The 21,033-nt window shown below is 36.9% G+C and overlaps 1 protein-coding gene across 1 annotated transcript in view; it reads left to right on the forward strand.

Moving 5' to 3' along the window:
- HS2ST1 (heparan sulfate 2-O-sulfotransferase 1) overlaps window positions 1–21,033 on the forward strand; it is a 692,935-nt gene that overhangs the window by 267,121 nt on the left and 404,781 nt on the right. Inside the window, exon 3 of the mRNA XM_044086811.1 lies at window positions 15,352–15,437. Within this exon, the coding sequence (XP_043942746.1) occupies window positions 15,352–15,437 (86 nt within the window). The remainder of the gene's footprint in view (window positions 1–15,351; window positions 15,438–21,033) is intronic.

Below are 21,033 nucleotides of genomic sequence, written 5' to 3' on the forward strand. Positions count from 1 at the left end.
TGTTTTTTATGTGATCTGTTATTAATACTGTATGTGTTTTTCAAAAAATGCTAATAAAAATCAAATTGCAAAAAAAAACTATGAAAGCCATGAAAATGCTAAACAACTTACAACTGCAGAGGTATTAGCTTGCCTGTTTGGAAGCATTTGCATTCCCCAATACAATGTTGTGTTGTGTCTTTCAGCTGTCGCCACAGCGGAACTCCGGTCTGCTAATGATTGGTAGTTGATTTTTACGTGCCGAGTTACCAGCCCTGATGCACAACCTTCGATGAAGGTACGCCCATTCACGCATGTCACCACGCAGAAGACGCTCTAGCTGAGAATCGAACTGGACAGCGTCTTACTGTGAGGCAACATTCCCCAATACAATAATGAGGTTAATTAGAAGGATATATGAAGGATCAGAGGCAATAATTAAATTAGGAAACGTAGGAAGGTTGCTCTCACATATGCTGTGTTTGAACAGGGGAACCAGACAAGGGTGTTCTCTTTCTCCTTTATTTGCTTTATATGTAGAGCCATTGGCAATGAAAATAAGTGACTCAGAAATACAAGGATATAATTGGTATGATATTCAAGGAAAGTTGGCTTTATTTGCAAATAATATTGTTCCATACCTGATAATCCAGAAAAGGACAACTCAGTGTTGTGGAACATTTTGAGACAGTTTCATGTCTTCTCGTGATATAAAATTAGTGAAGATAAAATAAAGGCTATAGCCGTAAATTAAGTCCCCACATATGAATTGATTCAGCAATATCCATGCTTATGGGGACATAAGATGAAGTATTTAGGAATATGGATTAGAAAGACTTCTTTTATGGCTGCTAAGGATACGTGGGGAGAGACTAAAAAAAAAAAGATCATTCAAAAATTGAGAAACTGGAAACTCTAATTTATGTATCTGGATAGAGGATACAAGCAGTGAAAATGTTTTTGGTCCCTTCAGTCTTGTATAGGGGTCTGGCGTTCTTTAATAAACCTAAGGAAAAGTTGTGGACAACAATTAATAAAGAATTAAAGGAATTTATCTGGATGGGAAAGAAGGCAAGAGTCAAGTGGGATAAGTTGATCCTTCCAATAGAATAATGTAGTTTAGGTTTACCTGATTTTAAGGGATATTTTGCAGCTACACAGTTAAGGCTGATATAAATAACACAAGCAGAAGGTTATAATTCAAAGTAGAAAGGGATGATGATGAAGCAAGGGGATGTTCAAGAAATCGACAGAGACGGTGAGATTTTGGATGCAGGATCCTTAAAGAAGAGAATAATAACCATACAGAATAGTATATTCATAAAGTAGTAGAAAGTAAGCCAGTACGAGAGTGGAGAAAGGAAATTTTGCCAGGAGGGATGCAGAAAATAGGCAAAAGGAGGCTGGAATTTACTGAAACAAATATGGCAAAAGAAACAAGATATTGGTAGCAAACAACTCAAGCAGAAAAGATAGAGTGGGATGAAGCCAAGAAGAGATTTAGATTACAGGCTAGGGAGTGCCTTCCCTACCAGGGGCTTGATCTCTGAGTACAGGAAAAAAGAAAGGGATAGGTGGAATTTTAAGTAAAAGACCTGATCTGTTAGAGTTTTTAGTTGAATCTAGAACAGAAACAGCTGTTTAAAATGGGAAAAATAGCAGGTCATATTAGATATTGCTTAATAGCTATATGAATCGATCAAAGGAGGTTAGAAAAGATTGGAAAGAGAGTCTGGATTTACAAGAAAACACTGGGAAGACACATGAATGGCTCCCAAGTTTGCAACCAAGTCTGGAAGGTTTAGGATCTTAGCTTGGAAGTATTTGCACAGGTCTTTTATACCCCCCAGGCAGGCTTCAGCAAATTTTTCCTCAGGTAAATAGCAAATGTTGGAGATGTGATGGAGAAGAAAGAACTAACTTGGAACATATGCTCTAAAAGTATAATGAGTTGGCAGATTTTAAAAATGTTGACCAGAGTACTGTATCAGAAATATTGGGTGAGCAAATGGCTGTAAGTAAGGAAATGATTCTTGTGAACTGCGATACATAATCTGAATTACCTAGACATAGTTAGGCTTTATTAAGTTTAATTCTGTTGGCTGCCAAAAAATTAAATTACTAGAAAATGGAAATCAAAGTCTACATCAAGTATATTTGAGGTATTGAATATTATAAAAAGAGATAAAAGAACTAGAAGGAGGATCTTTAAAAAGGGAAGGAACAAATTACATAGAAGTAAATGGAAATTGTGGGAACATTACATGCATGGTAAAGTACAGGAAGAGGAGTGAGGTGTAAGGAAAGGCAGGAATTTTTTTGCAATGTTGGTCTGATGATGGTATCAAAGAAAATATATGTGATGTATATTATATTTAAATGGAAAAATGTTAATATGGTTTTCTTTCTTTTCTGTTAAGGTATGTTTCCCTACTTCTTAAGTAATAACTTAATAAAGGTGTTAAAAATGTGCATACCATATACATGGCACACTCTTCTTATCAGACATTCATAAGAGATCTAGGCACTTTTTTGGTAATTCCTTATTGTTTGACCTATCACATCTCCTTAGTCATTAGCAAAGTATTTTTTTCTCTGTCTCACATCTGATTTCCAAATGCACATCCACTAGATCTGAAGTAGTGTTAATCCTCCCTTACTTGTATCTCATCTGACCCATTATAGAATATAATGTACCTTTTGGCATGTATTTGTTGAAACATATCACTCAGCTTGAGAAACCTCAGAAATTCCTATTTAAAAAGATCAGTGGCCTGAAAAGTCTTATATATTGGGACAGACTGGCAGCCCTACTCTCAACTTAGTCTCTTATAGACTCTTGCATGGAGATCTGTATCTAGCCTTTTGAGCCATGAACTATCCAGCCCGCTTTGACCCCTTATTCCTTCACAAAACAAACAGCACCTCAAATACCAGGTTAAAGTAGCTAGATCTTCAGCAAAGATTAATAAGACACAGCTTGATAGATTCATATCCCAATGTATCCCTCTTCTCTGGAACAAACTTCCACTACACATCAAACAGAGTAGCAACCTTGCCACCTTCATGATAAACTTATATAATTGGATGGGTAGCCCCACACTGTGACCCAGTCTGTCTTGTCTTGCCCTTCCTGAGACTGGAGGAAACTTAGAGAGTAGGGCTTTTGGCTAGGCCTGTTGAATATCTGTAGGTTATCGAACAGAAACCAAGCAACTGTAAACGTTCCAGGTATGTCATACTATGGAACTTAACACAGGTGAGTTACCTTTTGTGTATGCACAAAAAAAGAGGGAGTTGTAATCCACTAGCAGTGTATAAATAATGCCAACCATTTTTAGTGTCTGTTTTTTGTTAGAGATTCTGCAGTATATTTAAAGTCCAAGTTCTCATGAATAACACCTATGTATGGTCTTAACAAACTAACAGTCTCTTCATATAAGGTTGTAAAATGCAGCAGTTAATGTAGTAAAAAAAGAGCTTCTGTCTTAAAAAAATGTGTTGCATTGGCAAGAATGCATATATATTCACAGTTATAAACTGTGTTTAAACTTATACATGTTGTACATTTAGGTTGGTAACCATGTAAGGAGCTATTTGTTGAAATATTTAGTAGTATAATTGAAATTATGCCTTTTTATTAAATGATTAACTCAGTTATACAGATAGATGTATGCTGGTTTGGGGGGAGTACATACAAGTAAAAGGAGGAGAGAAGAGTAAAGGAAATCTGTAGTGAGCTAATTGTGATATTTATTTATGTATTTATTTAATTATTTATTTACTTGTTTTTGAATACAAGCAGAGTTAGACTGGGAAAAATGCTTTTTAATTAAGGCCTGGGGAGAAAAATCTCCACATTGTATACATTTACACGAGCTTACAGAAAACTAGCACTCTGAGGATACATAACTTGCCTGGTGATCACCTTGTTACACTGTGCAGTGCTTACAATGTGTTAAACTCATACATCCTTAGAACATGGTATAAACAGCATGTTAAACTACACACATCAGTAGGGCTTTTAACATTGTCTCACAGTGTCTGTATGCAGTCATGTTGTAGTTTTAAAAACTAAAATAATAAAGAAAATATACTGAGAAGATCCTGAAAAATAACTTTGTTTTAGCACTTTTGCCCAAGTTAACATGGCTTTTTCAGTGTTTTAGCACATAGACAGCAACTGAGGCATATGCATATTTATCCAAATAGAGAAAATACAATATTAGTGTGCGAATTTTGTGTTAATTTGACATGACTGTATGAGAAGATGTACTTGATACAAGAGCAGGAACTGTTATTGATAAGTATGAGTTTGTGGGGATTTTATTTATATTTTGGTTGAGTTATCCAATGTTCTCAAGTTATACACGATTTTAAATTCTAAACATACAAGTCTAGGGCCATTTTGTTGAGAGGTATGCATCCAGTGAAATTTTACATTGTAGATAAGATATTGCTGGTATCTATTAGGATTGAGTCCCCACGGTTTAGTGACACATGCAGAGTATAGAGAGCCACTGATTTAGTTTTAGATCTTTGAGTGAGGACTAGGTGTTGGTTAAGTGAGCGCAGTTCTTTGTGGAGTGTGTACCAGTTTAATAACTGTCTGGTGACTAAACATCAGCCTGGAATATAGAGGATGTGGTCAGTATTACTATAAGGGCTAGTAGATTAGAGAGTTCCAGCCAGTTAAGAGACCAAATGCTGGACAGTAATGTGTTTGGTTAGTGTGGTTACTTGCAAACTTTGCGTTTGTCAGTATAAGATTGTTTCAATTTGACAAGTGGAGAGGGCTGTGAAAGTTGACTAGGGAGTCTATAGTCTGAGCTATTGTGTTGCACATACATTCTGTTTGAAATGGTTTACCTTTATAAAGAACTTATTTTTTTTTAACTGCATGTTGGATGTGCTGATGCAATCTTAATCTCTTGTCAGCTATGATTCGCAACAGTTTTGTGTTTCGTACTAGACCAGTCCTAGAATTATTGCTTGATAATATTTTTAATTCACAGTAGTTTGATTTTTGGATTGGATGTGAAAATGCCATTAATTTAGCTTTATTTGGATTTAGGAGTGCTTTAGATTGTTCTAGCAGTTTTCATGTTTTGTAAAAGAATTCTCTAGGTCATCTTGGAGCTGTTTGAAGTGGCAGCACAAGTTAGTGTTGAGTATTTCTCATATTTGATTAGATTTGCTACGAGAGAGGCTGTATGCATTTTACTTATAAGTGCATTAAAGAGTAATGCTCCTAATACTGAACCTTGTGGTAGACTTAATAGTATTCCCTGTGCAGCTGACAACTTATTAGCCCAAAATGAAACTCTGCTCAGTGGCTGAGGTAACATTTGGTTGTATTACCTGTGAGACCCAGTAACAGTGTAGGGTATGAAACTGTATCAAATACTTTGCCTACATCTAAAAATTGAAATGCAACCGTATCTCCTGGAGTTTGTCAAGAATATGATTTCTGAAAGTTAGTAGTGCTGTTTCTGTGCTATGGCCTGGCATAAATCCTTTCTGTATTGTGGAAAGCAACTTGTTCTGTGTTTAGTGATTGTTAAACTGTAGGTGAACACATTTCTGAAGTATTTTAAGTGGGGGAAGGGATGTCTGTAGATCTGTAGTTTGCTACTTCAAGATATCTGTCACCTTTATGTAAGAGGATAGCAGAGTATGGTTTCCAGAATCTGGAGACTATAGCCTTTTGGACAAAGTGATTTTGAAGTATAGGGATTAGATAAACAATGGCTTCTGTAGCTATTTTGAAATATGATTCTGGTAGGTTATTAGCTGCAAGAGAGGTAGGTGTATGTTTTTTAATACATTTTTTGTTGTGGTGATAGGATGTGCTTTATAATGTAGAAATAGCAATGTCCATGTTACTCACTGGGTTTAATAAGTGAATTAGTGACATTTACGTATTATGAACCAAGTATGCCTGCTATGTTATAGTTTGTTTTATCTGTAAGGTGCAGGGATGTGATTTTTTTTTTACCAAGTTGTACAAGTTTAATGACTTTTTGAAGCACATTTTGAGTAGTGGTTGATGTATACATTGTTTGCCTGTACTGGGGTTGCACAAGGGGTTGATTTGAAGGTAGTAAGTAGGCAGAGCATGAAGAGAAAGGACAGAATTTTTAGAGAAGCCAGTTGACTTCAGAAGATTTTGGTTGGATGGTTTGTGTTTGGAAAAGAACAAAACAGATTGTAGAAAGGTACTGCATATTGTAGAGTTTATGGTAAACTCAAAGGTAAAATGTGCTACAGTGTGAGTGATATTTACAGGGGTTAGGAAAATGGAACTGGTTAGTCGGAGATGATGCATAACTTAGGCTGGAGAAGACTGTACCAAAGACTGAACAATAAAAAGAGTAGATAGTTGGTTGTGATAAGTTAAAGGAGGGGGAGAATTAAACAGGGGAGTGAGCAGAACAGAGGAGGAGAAAATATAAAATGTGTTTGATCAGCCCACTGAGAGCAAGAAGAAGGGGAGATAGTGATGGGTATTAAAATGATACAGTAACTCTTTATTAATTATTTAGAACGTATTTAATGTCTTTGTGGCCACCGGTGCATGTTGTTTTCCTAGATGTGCCAGCATTTTTGGCACACAAGATTCCGAGGGTGCTAGTGTGCCCATTGTGCTTGTATAGTTGCTAGAACTAGGGAGAGGGTCCAGACATCACCAAGGTTTATAAAAATGATAGCATTTTCAAGTATGTCAGCATCATGGGAAAGAATAGTAAATAATTCTTCTTTCTGATGTGGAGCTGAAATGTGCAGACTCTGCTCCACCAAATTTTTAAGGGTTTTAGTATTAGTGAAGGCAGTATCCACAGTTTTACCCATGATCAGTCAGAGGACTTGACAAATTGATAAAGCTGCAGTCATTTGCAGGAAGAAGAATACCGTTACACATGCCATGCTTTGTTTCTTCTTTAATTTACTAATTTTGCTGTTGATTGTATAATCCAGTGGGCTCACCAAAGTGCCCCCTTTGTCTTGTATATGAGCTGATCAGTGTACACCTAGGTAAGCCAGCTGATTTTTTGTGTGGAACTTCCAGCCATCTAAACGGAACAGTTCCTCATGTTGCATCGTCACAAAACATGGCAACTTGTGTGTGGAAGGCATCTGTGAGCTACATGTTGACCAGTTAGGGGAGTCTTTGGAGAATAGTTGCATTAAATGACTTTCTCATGGTTGCACATCATGCAACTAGAACTGGTTAGATTCAAATGTACATGCGTAACTTTGTAGCCCAACAGTTTAAAAAGTGCACTCTGTTCGATTCCGTATTGTTTTGATCCCACTACTTTCATTCCTGACTTTTCTGTGATTGCATTGATGTAGGGAATGAACAGGAGTACACCTGTTGCAGAACTGCACAGGCCAATTTAACAATTACTCTGTATTTCTAAATCTGTCCTCCTCCTGGGTACAGGTGCAGACGCAGCTGACTAGACAAAGATGAATGCAAGTATTTAGGCCTGATGTCTCTTCTCCTGTTTAAATTCTTTTGCTCTAACACACAAGGCTTTAGATTACTGTAATGTTGTTATATTTCGTGTATACGGATTTCAGGTGCTTATGATGTACTCATGGATGATCCCATTGCTAACATTTCTCTGATACTGGCCATAGATTTGATTTTGTCTCTTCACATTAATAAACTTTGTGTCAGAAGTTTAACATAAAAGGGTAGGGCTCTAGAAACATTTTGGGAAACAAGCTAGAAGGTGAAAACAGTATGCTTATTCTAGCTCGGGTTATTATGCATAATAGACAATGCCTTTTACTGGTTAAGATGGCATAAGTCTCGTGTTAAGAAGGGTACTTGGGATACTTCTGTTACTTCCTTAGGTACACTTTAGGTCAGCTTATCAGTAATTCCCTCACCAACTGGGAAGAACAGAGGGTGTAATAAATATTAACTTTGGGATGCATTGTAGTCTTTCAGTACCTGCTGCAAATTAAAATGACATTAAAATAGTTGGGACTGAGGGATGTGGAATGGGAAAGACAGAGGCAGTCCACATGAAATGCTAAGAGGTACAGTTTATGAAGGCACAGATATTTTATTAAATTGGGCACAGTTTTAGAAACACTGATAATCCAAAAATAAAAATAAAGCAGAGTCAGCAGTGTGTAGTAAAAAGTCTGGCTGTCAAATGAGAGCATCACAGCAATCAGTACATTGCCATAAAAGGTTTTAGAAATAATCCAGAAATAAGTAGCTAATATGCAGTGTGCTAACTAAAGGGGCCAACAGTGCAGCACAGTAACTAAAATACAGCTTGCTTAATACACAATGTGATTACGTCAGGCTTGTAGCAGTCTGTGGTACCTGGATACTTACATGATAGAGAAGGTAGCTAAAGGGCAGAAAACACATACTCAGTAAAATTGAGGTAGGTTATGGGTAGGGAGGAAATGAAAGTGGAAAGGATTGTGAGCTAGAAGAAGATAGTTTAGGAGCTTGGGTGGATAACTAGGGAGGGGTTGCTCTTTGGTTGGACGTTATAATGGGGGTTGTTGGTTATCTGCTTGGAGGCTACAGAAATTTTACTAAAAGTAGACTCATGACAAAGGAAGGGTATATCTGCATAGAATATTTTGCTTGCACAACAAAGACATAGTGTATATAAATCTGGGAGATGGATAGTTAACAGAGGAACTGACGCAAGACACACCTAGTTATGAGTGAACTGTGGTCTGAGACTCCGACTGGGCAGTTATAGTTGGTATGTTGAACAAGGTAAAAGACTCATTGTAAGGGAAGGAATATACTGACCTGCCATTGCCCTGCTCCTTCTGCATGGAAGGCCAAGTGTCCAGATGTGATACTGCAGATGTTTGCATTGGTAGCTTTAATTTTTCTGTAGATGTGAACTTAACTTGCTTAAGCAGGATCAAAGGAGACACACAGATGTTTGAAAGGGATGATCACTTAGTTATTTATTTATTTATATTTGTTGACCTTTTATTTCTGGATGGGTTACATGGTGGTGGCCTGAGTATGAGTGAAGATGTGTCTTGCTTTGTTGGGGTGTGTGAAGAAAATGAAAACACTGTCATCTGTGTTAGCATGTCTGGCAGGAGATTTGTGTATATTCTCAGATTAACTTTTATTGTATATCAGCATGTCTAATTGTGAAAATGTAAATAAGTTTTTAAAATGTTGAGTATTTCCCTGTTTATACAAAATGTTTAAAGAATCTGTCAGTGTTTTGATGCATTCCTAGTTGCACATGTTTGAGAGGGTGATAAAGTACAAACTGTATGTGGGGAATCAGCTGATCAATAGGTGATGTCATTAGAATGTTCCTGGTTGCTGTATGATTATTTGAAGAGATGACTGACAGGAAAAATAACTTTTTCAAACAGATTTTTGTTATTTTTTAAAGCAAGACAGTTGCAGTTGAGACTGTTAACCTGCCTTGTAAAAGAGACTGCTGAACTCAGTTAGTTAAGAGTTGCAGTCAGTTGCAGTGTTGTGCAGTGGCTACCCAAAAAAGCACTTCTCAAAAACTGTAAGTCTGCCTTTGCCTTGCTGTTAAGTTTTAGATTAGATCAAGGATAGTATTCTTTAGTTAGATAAGGAAAGTTTAGTTACTTAGGTAGAGTGTTTCTAAGATGATGGACTTCTATCCTATAGTTTCATTTTATATTTGTGGTGATTGAATTCTGTTGTTTATTGAAAATTATTGATTTAGTTTCTTGTAATCATTTTACTTATTGTTAAATGTTTTTCATTAGTTTGCATTGTGGCTCAACAATTAGTGTGTTCTTTAGAGATTAGAGTGTGCTTATACCTGTTTGATACTCCCCAGGTCACGCAAATGCCTGGCTGCTTCTGGTCATAGCTATCATTTATTTTGATATTTAATTTTTAATAATTGATCACCCTTTGAAGGGCATGTAGACCTGTCTGACTCTGGTGGCAGCATTTGCTATTTGTATTGGGGAGGGGACACAATTGGAAATCTGTGTCAGGCTTCTCATAAGTGAGTGTGAGAGATTTTAATTTATTGAGTGCGAGTGAATCAGAGGTCTTAAATTGGAACACATTGCTCTGAAATGTATAATACGGGAATACATTTGGAATGAACACAGGTATATAGTCCCATCCCAGGAAATAGTGTGTGTTCCTGTTGTGCTGTTATGGGGAAATTGTGGAATTTTTACTCATGTGCTCTTTGCTCTGCTGTTTTCAGAGATTGAAGCACCTTAATTACTGACCTGGGTTTTAAGTAGGGTATGTCACATTATTGGTGGCAGTCCAGTGGAATATTAACTGGATGTCCCATTTATTGGTGGCAGTCCAGTGGGATATTGACTGGACATCACAGGGTGTTTAAAACAAGTTGTATATACATACAAATTTGAAAAATTGGATTTTGAATTCCGAGTTCAAGTGAGTGGCAAAGTCCCCTACACCTCTCCTGTTCTGCTGTTTTATCCCTTTAGCCTTTACTTAATATAATCTGTGGTACATCAGTGCACATTGGGAAAAGTGGACTATTGACTGCAGAGGAATATCACCTGCAGTCACTATTTGGATGACTGAAAATAACCCCAGTATAGTGGATTTACCTTTGTAGTTTGTTTTTTGCCAGGAAAGATTCTTAAAATGGACAGTTTACATCTTCAGTTAACAAATAAATAAAATCAAATGCTGAAAATTTTTTTTGCATTCTTTGATGATTGCAAATTTGACTGTCACATACAACAAACACAACTGGAGGTAGTTTTCTGCAGGCACAATTGCACAGATGATATAAATGTGTAGAGAAACGAGGATACCCTGGAATGGTACCATTCGAAAGGGCATACTTCACTGGTCACTTAAAGTTGACTTATGTATTTCATTAATTGACAAGGTTTTTTTTAAACTTCAGTCACCATTGCCTGCATACCTCTCAACCTCTTAGTGCAGAGAATCTAGACAAAGCCTAAAATAATTGGTGGACAAAGAACTAAAAATAGGGACATATCTTAAATATTGCTTTTATAAACTTAGAAAGTTGCTAGAATAACACAATTTGTGTTGGAATGCATTTTCAGAAGGATATGAAGTCTGAAACTCAAATGTATGACATTATTTAGTGACCACCTCAGTCCTCATTGATTTGCCAGACCACAAATTTTATGAGGAACAGACCAAAAATGTGAGGTGAAAATCTGGACAGGTGAGAGGTGTGATTGCCAAACAGACAACTGGTGCCAGAGCCATGGCCTCAAGCTAAATGCCAAAAAGTGTATAGTCATCCCCTTTGGCAAAAACAAAGTGCCCACAAATTACCACATAGGTGGTAATCCATTAAGTACAGAAGTAGTAATTAGGGACCTGGGGACCCATGCTGATAGCAATCTCTCATTTGACAACCATGTGGCCAAAGTGGTTAGAAAAACATTTTATATAGCCCACCTAATCATGAAGGGATTCACATCTAGATCAGGGGAGGTCATCGTGCCTCTTTACTCATCCCTCATCAGGCCCATAATTGAGTACAATGCCCCATTTGGGATGTACCTTACCAGACACCTGCAGCAACTGGAAAGATCCCAAAAGTACCTCACCAAGAGGATCAAATGGCTCAAACAGATGCCATATGCTGCCCGGTTAAAGAAACTCCAGCTCTACTCAGTGGGCATATCGCCTGTTCAGAGGCGATCTGTGCCTGATGTATAAAGCCATGTCCAACCCGGAATTAATGGACATGCTGCACCTCAGAAAATCCAAATCCCATCGAGCTACGCGCTCGAGAGACTTGAACCTCAGCACTGAAATAAATAGGACATGCTGGAGGGACAGATTCATAACCCAGAGGCTCCCTTCACTCTGGAATAAAATCCCAGTCCAGGTTAGGCAGAGTCCCTCATTGACTCTCTTCAAGAGGAATCTTGATGTGTGGATGGGAGATCGTAGGTTTACCCCGGGTATCACTTCTGTGTCACTGTTAGACAGAGGCACAGTATACTAACCTCGAAAAAGGGCATAGCAAAATAAATTTAAAATGGGTGGCGAAAGCCAAACACATTCTGGCTAGGCTTATAAATGCCCTAGGGCAGATAGCCTAGTATGAACCTATGAACCACTGATGCCTTTTGATTCTTAGAAACGTTAACCACTTGTATATATCTAGCTATATGTGTGTGTGTGTGTGTGTGTGTGTGTGTGTGTGTAGATATATAGATCTATATACATTACATATACTATGTATGTATATTTATATATATATATATATATATATATATATATATATATATATATATATATATAGTTCCCTATCAGAAGCCTGAAACACTATAAGCCTGAAAAAAAAAAAAAAAAAAACTAAAGCCAAAAAATTCAAAAAAGAGCCAAAAAAATCCTGAAAAAAAAATCTGAAAACACAAATAATGCTAATATGTCACTATAAAGACACTAATATCTACCAACTGACCCTGACCAACCCCAATATGTCACTATTGTATACATGCAATGCATGACCTAACACCACAGGGCTAACAATAGCAAAGCCACAATGACGTCAGAATGTCCATTTTGTGTTTTCAGGATTTTGAGTTATAGTGTTGAGGGGAACCATATATATATATATATATATATATATATATATATATATACACACACACATTTCTTTTTATTTCTTCAGAAAACTTAAGAAAAAAGTCATACTGTTGTTTACCTATGCCAACAAGGCTGCATTTTCTCAGTGTTACTTAGATTTAGTCCATTTTTAAATAGTTCAATCTGTTAGATAATGCTAGTTTTCTTCACACCTTCATTTGGAAGTTGTAAGTATAAGCTATCTGAAGCTTATGTGCTTTGCTGTGATTTCTGTTGTCAATCTACATGTGTTAAGCAGAAAAAAGTTCCCATGCCTCTGGCATTGTAGTAGAGAAACTCATGTCCCAGCCTTGGACTTTAGTCCACATAATTTCTTACTGAATAGAGTATTGGTTGTATTCCATGTGCTTTGATTTGAGACTTTTGGTATAAATAATTGATATGATTTCATGAACGGGATTAAAAGAGGCTTCACTTGGTAAAATGAACGCATTCTCTTATGTTTAGTGTTCTTTTTATGTGAGAGAAATTTTGAAATGTGTGTGTAACATAGCCTAGTTTCTGATCTTCTATAATTTTGTAGATAGTAAAGTTTTATTTGATTAGTTATTCCATCTGGCAAACAGCTAGTTGTAGTAGTACATGTGCATGTATTTGATTAGTTATTCCATCTGGTAAACAGCTAGTTGTAGTAGTACATGTGCATGTATTTGATTAGTTATTCCATCTGGTAAACAGCTAGTTGTAGTAGTACATGTGCATGTATTTGATTAGTTATTCCATCTGGTAAACAGCTAGTTGTAGTAGTACATGTGCATGTATTTGATTAGTTATTCCATCTGGTAAACAGCTAGTTGTAGTAGTACATGTGCATGTATTTGATTAGTTATTCCATCTGGTAAACAGCTAGTTGTAGTAGTACATGTGCATGTATTTGATTAGTTATTCCATCTGGTAAACAGCTAGTTGTAGTAGTACATGTGCATGTATTTGATTAGTTATTCCATCTGGTAAACAGCTAGTTGTAGTAGTACATGTGCATGTATTTGATTAGTTATTCCATGTGGTAAACAGCTAGTTGTAGTAGTACATGTGCATGTATTTGATTAGTTATTCCATCTGGTAAACAGCTAGTTGTAGTAGTACATGTGCATGTATTTGATTAGTTATTCCATGTGGTAAACAGCTAGTTGTAGTAGTACATGTGCATGTATTTGATTAGTTATTCCATCTGGTAAACAGCTAGTTCTAGTAGTACATGTACATGTAACTTTTGTTGAATCTTGGGATGAGTTTAATGAAAGAGGGTCTAAGCCTTGGTCAGGTCTACCTGCTAACCAAAATAAAAAAATGCTAATTCTACCCCTTTTGTCTGAGCTGATAACTGATTAAATTCCTTAACTGTGTTTTAAAGTTTCAGCTACAGATGAATGTGTAAGGCACTCCTAATGAACTTGTGCTGATGGTCATTTATTGCCCAAAAAAGTTAGGTGTTGATTTTTATTTATTTATTTATGCATTCAGCCCTACAGACAGCCTATGAGCTAATGGTGTTGATGTGTGATTTTCACGTATAAAGGTTTTCTGCAGACTAATACAGTGTTTTTTTTTTATATTTGCTAACTGGTTATGTGGGTTGGTCTATGGACAGTTTTTAGCTCGAAATTGGATCAAATGTGCAATTTAGTTACACAATACAACAGTTTATGATATTGTAGGTTGATCATATGGCAAATGCAGTTGTCAGCTAAACAGCAGTATATCAATAGTATTTCACTTTCCATTGTAAGTTAGTTGATCAACATTAATGTACTATTTCAGTTACACTTTACAAGATGTTTGTCTACTGAATGTCTTACGATGCAATGTGAGCCTATGCCTGGTTTTAGACTATGTACTTAACTTTTATGAGGGAGTACAGTATATTATTTTGATGAGATTTGCCATTTTAAACAGTTCTGCTCTGAATAAATCAGCAGCTTTGTTATTGTTTGTTGCTTCCTTGCTTGTCAGCGAGTAATATGGACACTACTAAAAAGCTGCATTTTATTTAATAAGCACTCATTATAGCAGCACCCCTACATGACCGGAACCAAGAGGTCCTTCTGGTTGGTGACTTGACTACAGATAAGAAGTCTTCTTTTGCAGAAGCTGTGGCTGTGCTGTTACTTTGTGTCCCTTGTGTGTTAACATCCCCTGTATAGCTGCTGCTGTTGTATATCTCTTGTTAGTGTGACTGCAATTTACCTGAGCACCATACATGAGACAAAGGAGCAGCTACGCATACTAGCTAATCAATTCTCTTGCGTGCCATTGTCTTTGTTAATTAAAGCAATGGACAGCCTAGGTGTTCAATCTTTTATTAAAATGCAAGTATATGTGTTTCATTTTTACTGAATCTATGGCAGATCCCTGCACAAGGAAGACATGTCTGTCACTGTTTGGCAGGTGCAATTATCCTACACACAGGAATTACTGGAGAGTGTGATATGACAGGACCATTATTTTGCATTTGTCAAAGATATACTTCACTCACAGGGTTTGCATTGTATGTGTGAATACCAATTGGTTAATAAAAGACCAGAGACCTCCAGAAGCAAGCAACTAAATTAATGCAGTGTATCATGAGGTCAACAGAGAATCTGATCTGTTGCCATTTATGAAACTCGATGCAGAGATCACAGTCAGCACCACCAGATACACGTTAGAGCTTGAATGAGGCAATTAACATCAGATAATTTTTTTAAAATTTGTAATGTATTATGAATTCAACAGCAAAATTTCTGTCCTTGCAGGTTCGATTTGTGAAGAATGTTACTTCTTGGAAAGAAAGAAAACCTGGATTCTACCATGGACATGTTGCATATCTTGACTTCTCAAAGTGAGTTATTCAGAATGCTTGCACATTTCTGCATAAAAGTATTATGTATTACATTCAAATAACTTTTTTCCCTTTCTTGATAGTAAACTTAAACGGGTGTATAATTTTGTAAATGTCAGGAGTTGTGCAGCTGTATTCAAGATATTAAACTGATTTTTCACTGGTCAGACACACATGCATGTATTGCTTTAAAGTGCTGCTTAATTTGCTATTACCATGGAAACCTTCAGGTAGTTTACTGTGTGTGTGTACCTTATGCCCTCTGGTGGTGACACTGAAAAGTGTATTCATGAAGGTTAAGGTGAATTAGCAAAGTTTTTTGTTTTGGAACAGACATACCTAGATTTTCAAGGTAATACATTTTGATATTGCGTGAACATTTTCTAGTAACCTGAATCTGTGCTGTCTTTTATTTTAAATTCATGTAACTGCATTGCCAACCAAAATATTTTTCACATGTCAGTGGCGTTACCAGATTATAAAATGTGGCAGACTTTGTTCTTTACATCCTTCTTACACAATCATAAAAATGTGGTATTTCAGCAAAAACGTAGGCTGTTATATGCAAGTTGTAATAATATCTGACAAGGCAAAAGTTGAAGGCAGCAAGAGAATATTAATGATTTTATATGACAGTATAAAAGATGGCTTATAATTGTATTTTCTGAAATGTTAATTCTGTAATAAACTAGTATCAGTTGCAGAAAGTTCAAGACATTAAATATAGCCTTAAAAACTTGCTCTGCTGTGCTTTTTTTTTTCATTTTCTTCTTTCTTCATTGCAGCTTTTCTTGTGTTCACAGTCCCGTTTCTGAAGCAAGTGTTTTTTTATATACCCATCTATATACAGATGTAGATTATTAATGATCTTCCCACTCTTAAAAATACTAATAACTCCCCTTTCTCAGCCTCTCCATCTCATCCTTCAAACTCTTTCTCAACCACTCCACCTCATCCTTTTAACTCTTTCTCCCTCACATCAGTCTCACCTAATTATATTAAATCCCTACTCTCTAAACTCAAACCCTGCTCCCCCTCAGCTGATAATCTACCTTCTTACTTCCTGCCATAGCTCTCAACCTTCCATCTCTAAAATGAGGAACACTAGCCCTCATAATGTGGAACAAATGGGCAAAATGTGGAACACATACCAATGGCTTACTAACAACTTCAACTAGGAGGGTCATAGGATGGTCAAAATATGCTGGTTTTACTTATAAAGAAGATATTCTAATGAATTAATAGGATTAATTTCTATTTACAATGGATTTCACTAAAATAATTCCTAACACTGAATGTGTGACAGAGTCTTTCAATGTGGAACATTTGAGGAACTTGGAGGAACATGAACTTTTTAAGACCCCAAATGAGGTACGTTCCTCGCAATGAGGTACACTTGAGAGGTATGCTTCCTGCAGATTACAGCTAAACACCAAGCCTATCCTGTATCCATCCTGATCAACTGATCTATCTCTGAATAATATGTTCCAGTAATTTGGAAAACATTCTACTCCTTACCTATACATAAGGGAGGTAATTCTTCAGATATATCTAACTTCAGGCCAATTACCATTCTATCATCCCTCTCCAAGATACTTGAGAAATGTATCCACAAACAGATAATGCAGTATCTTCTCCAACAGAACCATCTAACACACACACAACACGGATTTCACCCTAAACACAGTACTACAACTGCACTAACATCCTTTACCAATACTGTATCACTGGCCCATGACAACAACAAACTAGTTTCATGTCTGTTCCTCGACCTCTCCAAAGCCTTTGACACTGTCTCCCATCCCCTACTTCTAGAAAAACTCTCTCACTTAACTTTCTCTCCTCCCACCTTATCCTGGTTTTCTAGCCATCTGTGTAACTGCCAGCAAGCTATCAAATGGCACTCTGCCCTACCCCCCCATCATCCCAGTGGGTGTCACCTAAGGATCCATACTTGGGCCACTCCTATTCAACATTTTCATTAACCTACTTTACATTTCCTGTCCCAATTCTACACTTGTACAATATGCAGGTGATTCTACAGTCATCACCATTTCTGACCATCCATCTTACCTCCACTCTACTACCCAGGCAACATTCAACTCTATAGCGACATGGTTTAGTGAATATAAATTAATTCTCAACCCCAAGAAAACTAAGTTTCTACTCTTCCTCCCAAAAAATCTCAAAACTATATTTTCCATCCTATCAAGCAGTAACACTATCATTACTACTGAACCCAGCACTAAACTGCTGGGAGTCGTAATAGACTATCAGCTTAAATTTGCTCTCCAAGTCACTTCCTCTATCAAAAAGACTCACCAGAAACTTGATGTCCCATACCGTAACAAAAGACATCTAACCAATACAGCCAGAATAACTTTCTCCCATGCATTTCTTCTTCCGACACTTCTTTATAGCTGTCAGTTATTCACAAATCTTAACACCACACTCTTAACTAAAGTTGAAACTACATATAACAAGGTTGCTAGATTTGCAGCAAACCACATCTACAAGTCACACCATTGCCTATCTCTTAAACAACTGGACTGGCTTGTATTCCCTCATATGCTGCTACTACATCAACTGCAAATTATCCACTCCATCCTGTATCTACCATCTTTCTGCCCTAGCCTTCTATCCATTATATCTAAATATTCCCCAACTAGGACACTATGTAGCTCAGATCAGGACTTCCTACAGATCTATAAACCCAAAACCAAAACAGGGTGTCTACTCTATAACTATAACCCTGCTACAACGTGGAGCCAAATACCCCTAGAAATTAGGTCACTCAACCAAACCAAGCATTTCAAACTAGCCACTCAGAGATACCTAACAAACAAATGGTCTTACCACTGTAGTCATCCTCCCTGAAACTACCCTACCATAGCCTCTGTTTCCTTCCTCCCTCTACTGCCTAGCTAAATAATCACCTACCCCTCCATTTCTATACTTAATTCACTTCATCCCTCATCTACCCCTTCTGTAACTACACTGTATATAACCAGTTTAGGAATTATTAATACTATACTTCCTTTCATCACTCTGAACCACAGTTTTTTTGCAGTATGACCTCTCATTATACAAAACTGCTTTCTGTATGACTTATGTCTTTTACTGTACAATTGTTCAATTGGATGATTGAATAGAAAAGTTTTTTTACTGTACAATGTCGGTCACTGTACTAAGTTGTTTAACTGTTATGAGTTACTGTAATAGTTATCTTGTTAAAAATTTTCAAATGAAAATGTCTTATTAATTGTATGTAAAATGTTAATACTGACTGAGGAGCTTTTCTTCTCGGGTCTCCACTGAAAACGGGCTAAGCACTCAGCTGGACTAACCCGGTTAACAAATGTAAAATAAATAAAAATAAAATAAATATACCTTTTATATATGTCCTTAGAAAAAGTGGACTGGCTTTCTGCTGGATAACGTGCTGAATTTATGCTTGCCTCACAACTACTTAAGCTCAGTAAGCATGGATCCTTCTCCCCTCTTACAAAAATGTATTTAGGGAGACACCTTCCTATAATTCAGGAAGTCTAAAACCACTGGAGTACTGTCCTCCAAACCAGACTCCAATGCACAAACCATGGCTTCTCTGCCCTAGAACCCAAACTGAGGGAATCTTTCTTAGCTGAACGTAAAGATCGCTCCTCTTACCTCATGTTCTAAGCACAACTAAAGGCAGTCCTGAAAGCACAGGATAGATGCAGTTGTCAAATCTCTTTGGTAATGTAAGCCAATATCTTACTACTCTTTCTCTTTCTACTGAGCACATTTTTAAATCTCACACTTGGTAAAAATACTTTCATGGTTGATATATTTACTCATAATACTTCATTCAGACATAATTCTTTATTGCTTCCCACTGTTTTCACTGCACATTTGATGCTCTTCATGTTTCACTGTTGCAGTCGTTATGTTTGGGATATCTGCTTGCAGTAGCCCTCAGTCAGCCTGATTATCAAAGTCTTGGGTCCTGCATCGGTTGCTGTCTCATCTTCTTACAAGCCCTTAAATATTGGTTGGATAAGGCTGGCTTATACTCACCAGGGTTTAATACGTTATTGATTTGCATGTCAGAACATGTACTTAATAAAAATGTTTTTTATTTTCAAGGACAATGCTATTGGCAATTACAGGGTACAGCTATGGGAGCATCTTTTGCTCCCATTTATGCCGACCTGTTTATGGCATTTTTTGAAGAGTGCATGATCTATGATGCATCTCACAGTATATACCTGGTAGAAATGGACATCTGGCTTAGGTACCTGGATGACTGTTGGATGGTATGGCGTGCGGATGTGGGATATTTGCATGAATTTGTAGAATATCTCAATGGCAACATCTGGGGAATTGAATTTTATATTACCTTTGATATGCAGACTATTAATTTTCTGGATGTAACTATTCCAAGAAATCATGATCATACCGTGGCTACCAGAATGTTTCGCAAATACCCCCGATATAATGCTCTACTACATGCATTGAGCATGCACCCACATCATACCATCAGAAACATCCCGGTTTCACAATTTATGCGTATGAAACGCCTTAGTTCTACCAAATCAGATTATGACATTGCTAGTCTTGACTTATGTCGCAGATTTGCCAGTAGGGGGTATAACTTTGCAGATATCAATACAACATGGACACGATCCTCTCAGATGAATAGGAACAGATTGTTAGATTATAAGACTCCTTCTGGAGATTCCAGATCATCTACAATCAGATTTATCACAACATATGGTAGGAACTATTATGTGATTAGGGATATTATAAACAGACATTGGAATATCCTACTAGCCAATGAACAACTCAGATCTTTTCTGGGAGAGGAATGTAAATTTTCATATAGAAAAGGCAAAACATTGGGGTCCCATCTATCACATTACAAACGTATTGGTAGTGGTGGAGCAATTCATAAACAGCTTACAATAATGGGACATGAACTACTGGGTACGCATCCATGTGGCCACTGTGGGTCTTGTAAACAGATTACCAAGTCCCAGCACTTTGAGTCGTAACACTAGTAAGATCTTTGACTGCAAAATTTTCGGGAACTGTAGCAGTGATTGGGTTGTTTACCTGGCTTCATGCCATTGTGGGGCATTCTATGTTGGTCAGACTTCTAGGCCACTCAGGTCATGAATAAATGAACATCGAAGTGACATTAAAAACAAAAGGGAGACTAATGCCTTATATCGACATGTTTCAAAACATCAACAAGCACAGTTTATGTTTATGATCATAGACCAATTAGTGGGTGATCACAGCAACCCACAAGGGTGACATGGTATCCTAAACCACAAGGAAAAGTACTGGATAATCACTTTGGGCGCACTTTTTGCACCTGGTCTCAATGATCATCTTTAACACTCAGTCCATGGAGAATGGTGCATAGACTTCCACTTTATCATCTATATCAGGTATAATATTTTCTTAATCATTTATTGTAGATTTTATATATATACATCACCTCATGTATATATAACAATATATTATATATATTTAATGGATTATGATATATGTTTGTAGCTTGAGTCGTTCACTATGCCTGTTTTTGAAATGGGCCCTTTACAGTTTC

Source organism: Protopterus annectens, chromosome 10.part0 (genome assembly GCF_019279795.1).
Source record: "Protopterus annectens isolate FY-2018-M chromosome 10.part0, PAN1.0, whole genome shotgun sequence".
Lineage (NCBI taxonomy): Eukaryota > Metazoa > Chordata > Ceratodontiformes > Protopteridae > Protopterus > Protopterus annectens.